The sequence below is a fragment of the Oncorhynchus keta genome, chromosome 1 (assembly GCF_023373465.1).
Source record: "Oncorhynchus keta strain PuntledgeMale-10-30-2019 chromosome 1, Oket_V2, whole genome shotgun sequence".
Classification (NCBI taxonomy): domain Eukaryota; kingdom Metazoa; phylum Chordata; class Actinopteri; order Salmoniformes; family Salmonidae; genus Oncorhynchus; species Oncorhynchus keta.
The window spans coordinates 14596721-14610961 of NC_068421.1; the positions used below are offsets into that span (position 1 = coordinate 14596721).

General features: G+C 47.1%; 1 protein-coding gene across 5 annotated transcripts in view; it reads right to left on the reverse strand.

Annotated features, from left to right (window-relative positions):
• Positions 1-7080: 7080 nt before the first annotated feature.
• The window catches only part of LOC118381439 (roundabout homolog 1-like), a 611139-nt gene continuing 603978 nt past the window's right edge, over positions 7081-14241 (reverse strand). For 4 of the 5 annotated variants that reach the window (XM_052508183.1, XM_052508051.1, XM_052508220.1 and 1 more), the window contains 3 exons: positions 8833-9108; positions 8399-8658; positions 7081-8310 (listed from right to left, as the gene is read on the reverse strand). In XM_052508183.1, the coding sequence (XP_052364143.1) occupies positions 8426-8658; positions 8833-9108 (509 nt within the window). In that variant the 3' untranslated portion in view covers positions 7081-8310; positions 8399-8425. The remainder of the gene's footprint in view (positions 8311-8398; positions 8659-8832; positions 9109-14241) is intronic. The other variant, XM_052508117.1, reaches the window with a different exon arrangement.

Here is a 14241-nt window from a genome sequence, read left to right on the forward strand (position 1 = left end):
TTGCAATTACTCAAACTCTACTTTCAAAAGTTAAGTTGAAATATTCTTCAGTGTGTAAATCCATAAGAACATCGATGAGGAGACAGGTGTGTGAAGGCAAACCCATTTCTATGAGGTCTGATTGATTAGCTTGCGAAGCAGCCACTGAAACTGGGGCGTGCCCTCCAGCTGCATGGTGAAAGGTTGTGTACTGCTAAAAGCTGTCTAAACAGTGTGCACATGTGATGGATCCATCCCTGGCATGGTGGTGGAGGGTGGAAGGAAGACTGGAGGAAGAGTTGTCAGACAGCATACAGCTGTTCAGCTAATTACCCAGCAGGTTGGGAACGAGGTTAATGAAGCAGTTTGGAAACGAAAAACAGAAAGATCTCCTGAATTTACACAAAGGAAATTACTTTCCCATTAGTGGAATTAGTTGGGGAGCGACAGGTCTCAAATATCTCCTAGTAAAACATTTTGGGGAAATGTGTAAACAAAAAGTTTAACTTTTAAAAGTTTAAAAGGTAGCTAAATATTAAAAAGTACCACAAGAGGAAGATGTGTGCATCTTCTTGTATTCTGACAAGAGTCCATCATAGAGAGAGCTGGGTCCTGGGCCCAGTTTTTCAAAAATGATCGACCTGGATTTTGGATAGGATAGGATTACATGCATAGAAATAAAACAAATAGAATGGACAAATCATTGTCTTGATTGGTTCTATTAATTCTATACCTTTTGAAAGACTGGGTCCTGAATATCAATACTGATCCCTCTCCACCAGCAGACAGATATGCTCTATATACTATCTCCTGGTTAACAAACATCTCCTCACAATTCAGTTGGAACGAGCTCATCTGATTGACCTATTCAAAGCATGATGATTAGTTACCAGTTGAATCAGGTGAGCTAGCTGTGGAATCATTCAAATACATGGAATGTCTGGGGGTCCCAGGTTTGAAAACCCCTTTACGAACTCATAATGCCCAAGCAGGATGTATGAATGCTCTGGCCAGGCCTGCCTCATCTCTTAACCTTCTGCATATTCAAGTCCTTATGGGGGGTCTGGTCTGCAGTGTAACCCGGCCCAGTCAGCCTGTACGTGTCTCTATCTGTCTAATGGGCTCCCAAGTGGCACAGCAACCTAAGGCACTGCATCTCAGTGCGGGAGGTGTCACTACAGATCCTGGTTCGATCCGGGGCTGTATCATACCGGCCATGATCGGGAGTCCCATAGGGCAGCGCACAATTGGCCCAGTGTCGTCCGGGTTAGGGGAGGGTTTGGCCCAGCGTCGTCCGGGTTAGGGGAGGGTTTGGCCCAGCGTCGTCCGGGTTAGGGGAGGGTTTGGCCCAGCGTCGTCCGGGTTAGGGGAGGGTTTGGCCCAGCGTCGTCCGGGTTAGGGGAGGGTTTGGCCCAGCGTCGTCCGGGTTAGGGGAGGGTTTGGCCCAGCGTCGTCCGGGTTAGGGGAGGGTTTGGCCGGGGCAGGCCGTCACTGTAAACTAAGAATGTGTTCTTAACTGACTTGCCTATTTAAATAAAGGTTAAATAAAATGTCAGTAATCACCTGCATCTTATTGAGAAGTGTGGACACACCCCTCCCTCCGTCCCTCTACTCTTTAGAATGACGGATGATGGCATAAGGGATGCTCTCCCCCGCTCAAAATGTGTTCTCGTATAGAAAGGTGCTTATTAGGGAACACCTGGGGGAATGGTGGGGGAGTGGCCGGCTCAGAGCACAGACGAAAAGGGAGGAGGAGGAGGAGGAAGAGGGGAAATATATTGGAGACCACCACAATACTACAGTACCTTACTGACTTTAAATGTTCATATTGTTGTTAAATAATATAGTTTAAAAAAAACAGTCCTATTTTTGGGGACATGTTGAATACATATTGTCCTAGAATAATTCCATTAAGCCCACTGAGCAGTGCATTTAGAATAGACAGCAGACTCCTGCTTTGGATTGATGTTTTGCTGTTTAATTATTTATATGGTTATGTTCATACTATTAATTGTGCACATCTTACCATTCATTGTATTAAGACCTGTACATTTAACTGTCAGTCTGTTGGCGATAGCTGTGGAATCCACTTCTCTCTCTGATCGGTTTCTATTAGGAGTTTCAGAGGCCTCCCCCAGCAGAGGTGTGCAGTACTGATTATTCGCTAATGAAAACACAACTTCCATCCAATTCTGCCTAGCCCAGAAGGGAGCATGATAACGGGACATGAGTCCTTATCAATTCAAGGAATGGTTTTGAAATGACCCCAGACAGAGAAAGCGGTCCTCACAGGAGTCCCAACGGTGAGGTTATGGCCACTTTGCGATCAGAGAGAAGCTCGGTTTAGGTTCAATAAACTGGAACAAATGCATTTCCCTCTCCAATTAGGCTAAACCACTATCCAGAGTCACACTATGGAGACACTGGCATCTTTCATCTTCATGGACACTTTGTTTAGCTAAGTCAGCAGCTAAAGCAAGTGATGGGGAGATGAGACCAGTCAGCTTCAATGGGAAGGCTACTACTGTCTGTAGGCACTTAACCTCATAAAAGCACTTTGGCCCCATACGCCTAATTGAAAACAATCTAAGCTTGTCAATAAGCTTCGCTATGGCTCAATATAGGTTTATTACATGTCATAAGAAAAGAGATATCGTGAATAATGGAATGGAATCATGGAATTGGCATGGCATGTCTTATATTTTATATTATTATGTTGGAAGATAATTATCTTGTTTTGTTCTATGTTTTTGATAGTTTCACATTCACATTAGCATATTGCCTGGGTGGGGTTCTGATCCTACAGTATATTGTGGGTCAGGATGGGGTTCTGATCCTACAATATATTGTGGGTCAGGGTGGTGTTCTGATCCTACAATATATTGTGGGTCAGGATGGGGTTCTGATCCTACAGTATATTGTGGGTCAGGGTGGTGTTCTGATCCTACAATATATTGTGGGTCAGGATGGGGTTCTGATCCTACAGTATATTGTTGGTCAGGGTGGTGCTCTGATCCTACAGTATATTGTGGGTCAGGGTGGTGTTCTGATCCTACAATATATTGTGGGTCAGGGTGGTGTTCTGATCCTACAGTATATTGTGGGTCAGGGTGGTGTTCTGATCCTACAGTATATTGTGGGTCAGGATGGGGTTCTGATCCTACAGTATATTGTGGGTCAGGATGGGGTTCTGATCCTACAGTATATTGTGGGTCAGGATGGGGTTCTGATCCTACAGTGTATTGTGGGTCAGGGTGGTGTTCTGATCCTACAGTATATTGTGGGTCAGGGTGGTGTTCTGATCCTACAGTATATTGTTGGTCAGGGTGGTGCTCTGATCCTACAGTATATTGTGGGTCAGAGTGGTGTTCTGATCCTACAGTATATTGTTGGTCAGGGTGGTGCTCTGATCCTACAGTATATTGTGGGTCAGGGTGGTGTTCTGATCCTACAGTATATTGTGGGTCAGGGTGGTGTTCTGATCCTACAGTATATTGTGGGTCAGGGTGGTGTTCTGATCCTACAGTATATTGTGGGTCAGGGTGTTGCTCTGATCCTACAGTATATTGTTGGTCAGGGTGGTGCTCTGATCCTACAGTATATTGTGGGTCAGGGTGGTGTTCTGATCCTACAATATATTGTGGGTCAGGGTGGTGTTCTGATCCTACAGTATATTGTTGGTCAGGGTGGTGCTCTGATCCTACAGTATATTGTGGGTCAGGGTGGTGTTCTGATCCTACAGTATATTGTGGGTCAGGGTGGTGTTCTGGTCCTACAGTATATTGTGGGTCAGGGTGGTGTTCTGGTCCTACAGTATATTGTGGGTCAGGGTGGTGTTCTGATCCTACAGTATATTGTGGGTCAGGGTGGTGTTCTGGTCCTACAGTATATTGTGGGTCAGGGTGGTGTTCTGGTCCTACAGTATATTGTGGGTCAGGGTGGTGCTCTGATCCTACAGTATATTGTGGGTCAGGGTGGTGTTCTGATCCTACAGTATATTGTGGGTCAGGGTGTTGCTCTGATCCTACAGTATATTGTTGGTCAGGGTGGTGCTCTGATCCTACAGTATATTGTGGGTCAGGATGGGGTTCTGATCCTACAGTATATTGTGGGTCAGGATGGGGTTCTGATCCTACAGTGTATTGTGGGTCAGGGTGGTGTTCTGATCCTACAGTATATTGTGGGTCAGGGTGGTGTTCTGATCCTACAGTATATTGTGGGTCAGGGTGGTGTTCTGATCCTACAGTATATTGTGGGTCAGGGTGGTGCTCTGATCCTACAGTATATTGTTGGTCAGGGTGGTGTTCTGATCCTACAGTATATTGTGGGTCAGGGTGGTGTTCTGATCCTACAATATATTGTGGGTCAGGGTGGTGTTCTGATCCTACAGTATATTGTGGGTCAGGGTGGTGCTCTGATCCTACAGTATATTGTGGGTCAGGGTGGTGTTCTGATCCTACAGTATATTGTGGGTCAGGGTGGTGTTCTGGTCCTACAGTATATTGTGGGTCAGGGTGGTGTTCTGGTCCTACAGTATATTGTGGGTCAGGGTGGTGTTCTGGTCCTACAGTATATTGTGGGTCAGGGTGGTGTTCTGGTCCTACAGTATATTGTGGGTCAGGGTGGTGTTCTGGTCCTACAGTATATTGTGGGTCAGGGTGGTGCTCTGATCCTACAGTATATTGTGGGTCAGGGTGGTGTTCTGATCCTACAGTATATTGTGGGTCAGGGTGTTGCTCTGATCCTACAGTATATTGTTGGTCAGGGTGGTGCTCTGATCCTACAGTATATTGTGGGTCAGGATGGGGTTCTGATCCTACAGTATATTGTGGGTCAGGATGGGGTTCTGATCCTACAGTGTATTGTGGGTCAGGGTGGTGTTCTGATCCTACAGTATATTGTGGGTCAGGGTGGTGTTCTGATCCTACAGTATATTGTTGGTCAGGGTGGTGCTCTGATCCTACAGTATATTGTGGGTCAGAGTGGTGTTCTGATCCTACAGTATATTGTTGGTCAGGGTGGTGTTCTGATCCTACAGTATATTGTGGGTCAGGGTGGTGTTCTGATCCTACAGTATATTGTGGGTCAGGGTGGTGTTCTGATCCTACAGTATATTGTGGGTCAGGGTGGTGTTCTGATCCTACAGTATATTGTGGGTCAGGGTGTTGCTCTGATCCTACAGTATATTGTTGGTCAGGGTGGTGCTCTGATCCTACAGTATATTGTAGGTCAGGGTGGTGTTCTGATCCTACAATATATTGTGGGTCAGGGTGGTGTTCTGATCCTACAGTATATTGTTGGTCAGGGTGGTGCTCTGATCCTACAGTATATTGTGGGTCAGGGTGGTGTTCTGATCCTACAGTATATTGTGGGTCAGGGTGGTGTTCTGGTCCTACAGTATATTGTGGGTCAGGGTGGTGTTCTGATCCTACAGTATATTGTGGGTCAGGGTGGTGTTCTGATCCTACAGTATATTGTGGGTCAGGGTGGTGTTCTGGTCCTACAGTATATTGTGGGTCAGGGTGGTGTTCTGGTCCTACAGTATATTGTGGGTCAGGGTGGTGTTCTGATCCTACAGTATATTGTGGGTCAGGGTGGTGTTCTGATCCTACAGTATATTGTGGGTCAGGGTGGTGTTCTGATCCTACAGTATATTGTGGGTCAGGGTGGTGTTCTGGTCCTACAGTATATTGTGGGTCAGGGTGGTGTTCTGATCCTACAGTGTATTGTAGCCTTTGAGGCAAGTGAAGGGGTTAAACCAAGGCCTCATACCTTTTATAGGGTTAATAAATTGTGTTATGATAAACTGTAAAGTCTCCTCTTTAGGAGATCTCTGTGTGTGTGATAACACCTATTTTGAGTGTTGTGCCCTTCAGACACCATCAGAAGGTGGAAACCTCCTACGCTCATACTCCTCCTGTCTGGTCCCCACCTGGCTATCTGTGGTTCTGAGAATACCACTGGTTTTCTGAGAACACAAGGCTGCTGCAGGACTGATGGAAACCTCCTACGCTCAGACTCCTCCTGTCTGGGCCCCACCTGGCTATCTGTGGTTCTGAGAATACCACTGGTTTTCTGAGAACACAAGGCTGCTGCAGGACTGATGGAAACCTCCTACGCTCAGACTCCTCCTGTCTGGGCCCCACCTGGCTATCTGAGGTTCTGAGAATACCACTGGTTTTCTGAAAACACAAGGCTGCCGCAGACCTGATGAAAACAGCCACCTGTCAGAAGATGCTTAGACTTGTTCACCTTGTTATGACCCTATACTTGTGATGAAAGGTCAAGTTTCGGTCAAACCCACTTCTGAGCTTTTAATTGCTGACAAGATGGTTGCTGCTGTCAAGGGGAAGTTAGATTTATTCAAATGTTGTTGCCAGGGAAACTCACGCAAGGGGGACTTGGGAGGCTTTATGAGTTACAGGATATCTTAGACATTTTACAGAACCTGGGGAGAGCTACCATATACCGTATTCTGTACCAACTTTCTGCCTACAATTGTATTACTAAATTATAATTTTAATACTTAAACAAAGATTATGTTTAATTTCTATTACTAATGTATTTTTGATAATTATATAGACCAGATTATCTGTTGAAGAAATTGACCAACAAGGAAGACTCGAATGGATTTTAATTGCTTTTTCATTATACCTATGATGAAAATGTCAATACAAGTAGTGTCATCTGTCAGAATATTATTTTCCTATTCATTTGATGAATAGTGTTGCATGCAATGGTTCCTCTCTAGGTTTCTTCCTAGGTTTTGGGCCTTTCTAGGGAGTTTTTCCTGGCCAATGTGCTTCAACACCTGCATTGCTTGCTGTTTGGGGTTTTAGGCTGGGTTTCTGTACAGCACTTTGAGATATCAGCTGATGTACGAAGGGCTATATAAATACATTTGATTTGATTTAGGAGTAGCAGACCCAGGCGACACACACACTTCCAATATCAACCAAAATGCCTGAGCTCTGATCTTCAAATGTAGCCAGGAGAGCTTCAGCGAGAGAGAGGCCCCAGGGGACACCCTAGGGGACACCCTAGGGGACATGCTGTCCCCCCATGTCCCTCTGATATCAGAAAAAAAGGAGGGAACGCTAACAGTTTGAACATTTTTTATTCATAAAGTTATTTAGCTTTTTGCTTTACGAAACAAATGTTTGCAGATGTCCTACGAATAAACAACAGAACCCTCTCTGCTCAGAGAAGGGATCCACCGACCAAACCCTTCTCTGGAAAAGAGACTCTCCTTGTCCAATCACGGCCTCTCCAGATTCACAAGGTGTCGCCCATTTTCTGTATGTTACATTCTTTTAAGTGCATTAGTAGACAATGTCACCGCTTGAATTAATGTGCAATGGCTGGAACTACGGTCAATTCAAAAACACATTTACATTGCTGCTATGAACCACAATAACTGTCTGTGTTGAAGGTCCTCACATGAGCTAGCATCAGAATCTGAAATGAGCCAATCATGACACAGGAAGTCTCCTTTCAATCCACGCCCATCATAAACAAACTATGACCTTTACCAACATCATCATCATCTTCTTCGTCATCATCAGGATTAACAAGACTCTTTTGTCATACCTGTATTCCTCCAGTAAGACAAAAAGGTTAATAGATAAAATGGCTTAAAATAAAGTTTAGTGATTGTGCTTTTAAAACCAAAGTAAAACAAATAAACATTGACACAAAAAATAACAGTGCATTAGAAAAAGAACAATCCCAAAGTGGCACTTTCTTGGGACAGCTAAATAATATAGCGATTTACAACATGGATGGAAAATGATAAAATAATTATATTTACTGGCATAATAAAATAATAATTCACAAAACAAAATAAAACGAAGAACACAAAGAAAATGAAGTACCACGATGGACGCTATACAAAAGGACATTATGTGTACAGGTATATTTACAAGACAGTCTGCTTGTAGCTCATCTCATTACAGTAACACCTGGCTGTAAGGTCAAGGCTTCCCACAGTGCTTGCCGAGGCAAGCCAAGTCGATCTTGTCAATACTTGGAGTCCACTGTTACTCCCTATTGCCTTGGAATAAAACATTACATACTACTGGGTATTTTGCTTGGCATTTTTTTTTCTTGTTTAAAATGGACATAGAAAACGATAAACTAGAAAAACAATTGGTATTTTTTCCAGATGTATTGAAACACAATTGATGTACAGTATTTTTCAGCAAACATGATGGTGAGATACTGAGATATTTAAAAGGGGCAGAGGAACGATCACAGCATTCCTCTTCTTGGAAACTTAATTCTGGACAGTACTTCCTGTTCTTCCCGTCTAGTACTTCAGCTCTCCACCATCTGGGGAAAGACACAACAAAACAGACATTTCAGCAAGCATACAAATATATACACAGCATGTAATATAAGCCATTGCTCAGTAACCTACCAATACAAAATCTGCGGTAACACCGAGTTAGCCAGTCGGCAAGTGTTGTACCTCTAAGTCATCGTCTCCTGGCTGGAAGGCTCCCAAGGTGTTGAGGCCCATGTCGTTGGGGTTCCTGCGGGCCCCTGCCCCCCCCTCTCCTCTCCGCCGCCCCCCCGAGCCCCGGGAGGACATAGAGCTGGGGGATCTGGGGTCAATGTCTCGGGGACTGTGGACCGTGGGGAAGGAGGGGCGGCTGTAGGGCAGGATGTCCTCTGGCCCTGGGACAAAAGAGGAGAGAAGACACACTGAGAACTCATGTCCTTCAACACAATGCATACAGCTATTCACAATCTAAAGTTGTACTGTCAGAGCGGCATGTCTACAGAGCAGAAAGAACAATATACTGCTCGGTTAAATGTCATTAGTTCCATGTCCCTAGGTGTTCTCTGTACCTGGGTGTTGGCGTGCCTTGGTGCTGCCCCCCTCCTGTTTGTTCCCTTTCCCTGTGCGAGGGTTTTTCTGTCTGTCCTGGGTCTCCCGGCGCTCAGAGGAGCTGGTACGGGGGTCCGATCCCTCCCGTTGCCGGTACCCTCCTCCTGAGCCCCCTCTCCTGTCCCTGCCCTCGCCTGCCTTGGGGGACATCACCCCCCGGGTCTCCAGGGCTGTCTTGGAGGGGTGTGTGGGGGACTTGAGCCCCGCTGGAGGGGGGATGGGAGGGGGGGGCAGATCTGGAAGATAAAGACAGGCAGAGGAGGACATTAGATACTCAGTACAAAACTCATGTTAGGGTGTGTGATATAAGAGACATGAGTCAATATGCTCTGGATTAGAGCCTAACCTTTAGAGCCTAGCCATTAGAGCCTAGCCATTAGAGCCGTTAGAGCCATAAGGGCCATTAGAGCCTAGCCATTAGAGCCTAGCCATTAGAGCCTAGCCATAAGAGCTATTAGAGCCTAGCCATTAGAGCCTAGCCATTAGAGCCTAGCCATTAGAGACGAGCCATTAGAGCCGTTAGAGCCATAAGAGCTATTAGAGCCTAGCCATTAGAGACTACCCATTAGAGCCTAGCCATAAGAGCTATTAGAGCCTAGCCATTAGAGCCTAGCCATTAGAGCCTAGCCATTAGAGCCGTTAGAGCCATAAGAGCTATTAGAGCCTAGCCATTAGAGCCTAGCCATTAGAGCCTAGCCATAAGAGCTATTAGAGCCTAGCCATTAGAGCCGATAGAGCCATAAAAGCCATTAGAGACTACCCATTAGAGCTACCAGCTAACATACTGTACATTAACGATCACTCAGTTGTCTTGCACCTGCAAGGTGAGACCAAAAAAAGCTATACTATGTTCACACAACCTGACCAGGTGGAAGTACTCTGGAATTTACTGTGTTTACACAACCTGGCTGAGCGGAAGTACTCTGGAATTTACTGTGTTTACACAACCTGGCTGAGCGGAAGTACTCTGGAATTTACTGTGTTTACACAACCTGGCTGAGCGGAAGTACTCTGGAATTTACTGTGTTTACACAACCTGGCTGAGCGGAAGTACTTTGGAATTTACTGTGTTTACACAACCTGGCTGAGCGGAAGTACTCTGGAATTTACTGTGTTTACACAACCTGGCTGAGCGGAAGTACTCTGGAATTTACTGTGTTTACACAACCTGGCTGAACGGAAGTACTCTGGAATTGACTGTGTTTACACAACCTGACCAAGTGGAAGTACTCAGGACTAAACTGTGTACACACAATATGGCCAAGTGGGAGTACTCTGGAATTTACTGTGTTTACACAACCTGGCTGAACGGAAGTACTCTGGAATTGACTGTGTTTACACAACCTGACCAAGTGGAAGTACTCAGGACTAAACTGTGTACACACAATATGGCCAAGTGGGAGTACTCTGGACTGAACTGTGTACACACAATATTGCCAAGTGGGAGTACTCTGGACTGAACTGTGTACGCACAGCCTGGCCAAGTAGAAATGGACGGACTCCTGACTATAGTGTGTACACACAGCCTGGCCAAGTGTGGAGATAAGGTGGAATAGCAGGAAGATAGGGATAAATGGAATATGGAGGAAGGGAGAGAGGAGTGAAGGGAAAGAGATGAGAGAGAGGAGAGGAAGGGGAGATAGAGGTGAAGCAGAGGTGGGAGATAAAGAAGACAGAGAGACGGAGGAGAGAGAGAGAGACGGAGGAGAGAGAGAGATGGATGAGAAAGAGAGAGATGGAGGAGAGAGAGAGAGACGGAGGAGAGAGAGAGAGAAATGGAGGAGAGAGAGAGAGATGGAGGAGAGAGAGAGAGAAATGGAGGAGAGAGAGAATGATAGATGGAGGAGAGAATGATAGATGGAGGAGAGAATGATAGATGGGGGGGAGATATGGAGGAGAGAGAGAGAGAGATGGGGAGAGATATGGAGGAGAGAGAGAGAGATGGAGGAGAGAGTGAGACGGAGGAGAGAGAGAGGAGAGAGAGAGACGGAGGAGAGAGAGGAGAGAGATGAAGGAGAGAGATGGAGAGAGAGAGATGAGAGAGAGAGATGAAGGAGAGAGATGGAGGAGAGAGAGAGAGGAGAGAGAGAGATGGAGGAGAGAGAGATGGAGAGAGAGACGGAGGAGAGAGAGAGATGGAGGAGAGAGAGGGAGATGGAGGAGAGAGAGGGAGATGGAGGAGAGAGAGACAGATGGAGGAGAGGGAGGGAGATGGAGGAGAGAGTTGGAGGAGAGAGAGAGATGGAGTAGAGAGATTGAGAGATGGAGTAGAGAGAGAGAGAGATGGAGGAGAGGGAGGGAGAGAGAGATGGAGAGAGAGAGAGAGAGAGATGGAGTAGAGAGAGAGAGAGAGAGAGAGAGAGAGATGGAGTAGAGAGAGAGAGATGGAGTAGAGAGAGAGAGAGATGGAGTAGAGAGAGAGAGAGATAGAGGAGAGAGAGAGAGATGGAGGAGTGAGAGAGAGATGGGGAGAGATATGGAGGAGAGAGAGAGATGGAGGAGAGAGAGACGGAGGAGAGAGAGAGGAGAGAGAGAGACGGAGAGAGAGAGAGTAGAGAGAGAGACGGAGGAGAGAGAGAGTAGAGATGAAGGAGAGAGATGGAGGAGAGAGAGATGAGAGAGAGAGAGATGAAGGAGAGAGATGGAGGAGAGAGACAGAGGAGAGAGAGAGATGGAGAGAGACGGAGAGAGAGAGAGAGATGGAGGAGAGAGAGGGAGATGGAGGAGAGAGAGACAGATGGAGGAGAGGGAGGGAGATGGAGGAGAGAGTTGGAGGAGAGAGAGATGGAGGAGAGAGATGGAGGAGAGAGGGAGATGGAGGAGAGAGAGAGAGATGGGTAGAGAGAGAGAGAGATGGAGAGAGAGAGAGAGAGATGGAGGAGAGGGAGGGAGAGAGATGGAGTAGAGAGAGAGAGAGAGATGGAGATGGAGTAGAGAGAGAGAGATGGAGTAGAGAGAGAGAGATGGAGTAGAGAGAGAGAGATGAGTAGAGAGAGAGAGAGATGGAGTAGAGGGAGGAGAGAGAGATGGAGTAGAGAGAGAGAGAGATGGAGGAGAGAGAGAGAGAGAGAGAGAGAGAGAGAGAGGAGAGAGATGGAGTAGAGAGAGAGAGAGAGAGTAGAGAGAGAGAGAGATGGAGAGAGAGAGAGAGAGATGGAGTAGAGAGAGAGAGATAGAGGAGTGAGAGAGAGAGATGGAGGAGTGAGAGAGAGATGGGGAGAGATATGGAGGAGAGAGAGAGATGGAGGAGAGAGAGAGACGGAGGAGAGAGAGGAGAGAGAGAGACGGAGGAGAGAGAGAGTAGAGAGATGAAGGAGAGAGATGGAGGAGAGAGAGATGAGAGAGAGAGATGAAGGAGAGAGATGGAGGAGAGAGACAGAGGAGAGAGAGAGATGGAGGAGAGAGAGATGGAGGAGAGAGACGGAGAGAGAGAGAGAGATGGAGGAGAGAGAGGGAGATGGAGAGAGAGACAGATGGAGGAGAGGGAGGGAGATGGAGGAGAGAGTTGGAGGAGAGAGAGAGATGGAGGAGAGAGATGGAGGAGAGAGGGAGATGGAGGAGAGAGAGAGAGATGGAGAGAGAGAGAGAGAGATGGAGTAGAGAGAGAGAGAGAGGGAGGAGAGGGAGGGAGAGAGAGATGGAGGAGAGAGAGGGATAGAGAGAGAGAGAGATGGAGTAGAGAGAGAGATGGAGTAGAGAGAGAGAGAGATGGAGTAGAGAGAGAGAGATGGAGTAGAGAGAGAGAGATGGAGTAGAGAGAGAGAGAGATGGAGTAGAGAGAGAGAGAGATGGAGGAGTGAGAGAGAGATGGAGGGAGAGAGAGAGATGGAGGAGAGAGAGAGAGAGATGGAGGAGTGAGAGAGAGATGGAGGAGTGAGAGAGAGATGGAGGAGTGAGAGAGAGAGAGAGAGAGAGAGAGAGAGAGATGGAGGAGAGAGATGGAGGAGAGAGAGGGAGATGGAGGAGAGAGAGAGAGATGGAGTAGAGAGAGAGAGAGATGGAGTAGAGAGATGGAGGAGAGGGAGGGAGGAGAGATGGAGTAGAGAGAGAGAGAGATGGAGAGAGAGATGGAGTAGAGAGAGAGAGATGGAGAGAGAGAGAGAGATGGAGGAGAGAGAGAGATGGAGTAGAGAGAGAGAGAGATGGAGTAGAGAGAGAGAGAGATGGAGTAGAGAGAGAGAGAGATGGAGGAGTGAGGGAGAGAGATGGAGGAGTGAGAGAGAGATGGAGGAGTGAGAGAGAGATGGAGAGAGATGGAAGAGAGAGATGGAGATGGAGAGAGAGATGGAGGGAGAGATGGAGATGGAGGAGAGAGATGGAGATGGAGGAGAGATGGAGAAGGAGGAGAGAGAGAGAGAGGGAGGAGAGAGAGAGAAATGGAGAGAGAGAGAGATGGAGATGGAGGAAAGAGAGAGAAATGGAGGAAAAAGAGAGAGATGGAGGAAAAGGAGAGAGATGGAGGAGAGAGAGAGATGGAGGAGAGAGACGGAGGAGAGAGAGAGAGATGGAGGAGAGAGAGGGAGATGGAGGAGAGAGAGACAGATGGAGGAGAGGGAGGGAGATGGAGAGAGAGTTGGAGGAGGAGAGAGATGGAGGAGAGAGATGGAGAGAGAGAGGAGATGGAGAGAGAGAGAGATGGAGTAGAGAGAGAGAGAGATGGAGTAGAGAGAGAGAGAGATGGAGAGGGAGGGAGAGAGAGATGGAGTAGAGAGAGATGGAGTAGAGAGAGAGATGGAGTAGAGAGAGAGAGAGATGGAGTAGAGAGAGAGAGATGGAGTAGAGAGAGAGAGATGGAGGAGAGGGAGGGAGAGAGAGATGGAGTAGAGAGAGAGATGGGTAGAGAGAGATGGAGTAGAGAGAGAGAGAGAGAGAGAGAGAGAGGGAGAGAGATGGAGTAGAGAGAGAGAGATGGAGTAGAGAGAGAGAGAGATGGAGTAGAGAGAGAGAGAGATGGAGTAGAGAGAGAGAGAGATGGAGGAGTGAGGGAGAGAGATGGAGGAGTGAGAGAGAGAGATGGAGGAGTGAGAGAGAGATGGGGAGAGATATGGAGGAGAGAGAGAGAGATGGAGGAGAGAGAGAGACGGAGGAGAGAGAGAGGAGAGAGAGAGACGGAGGAGAGAGAGAGGAGAGAGATGAAGGAGAGAGATGGAGGAGAGAGAGATGAGAGAGAGAGAGATGAAGGAGAGAGATGGAGGAGAGAGACGGAGGAGAGAGAGAGATGGAGGAGAGAGAGAGATGGAGGAGAGAGACGGAGGAGAGAGAGACAGATGGAGGAGAGGGAGGGAGATGGAGGAGAGAGTTGGAGGAGAGAGAGAGATGGAGAGAGAGATGGAGGAGAGAGAGGGAGATGGAGGAGAGAGAGAGAGATG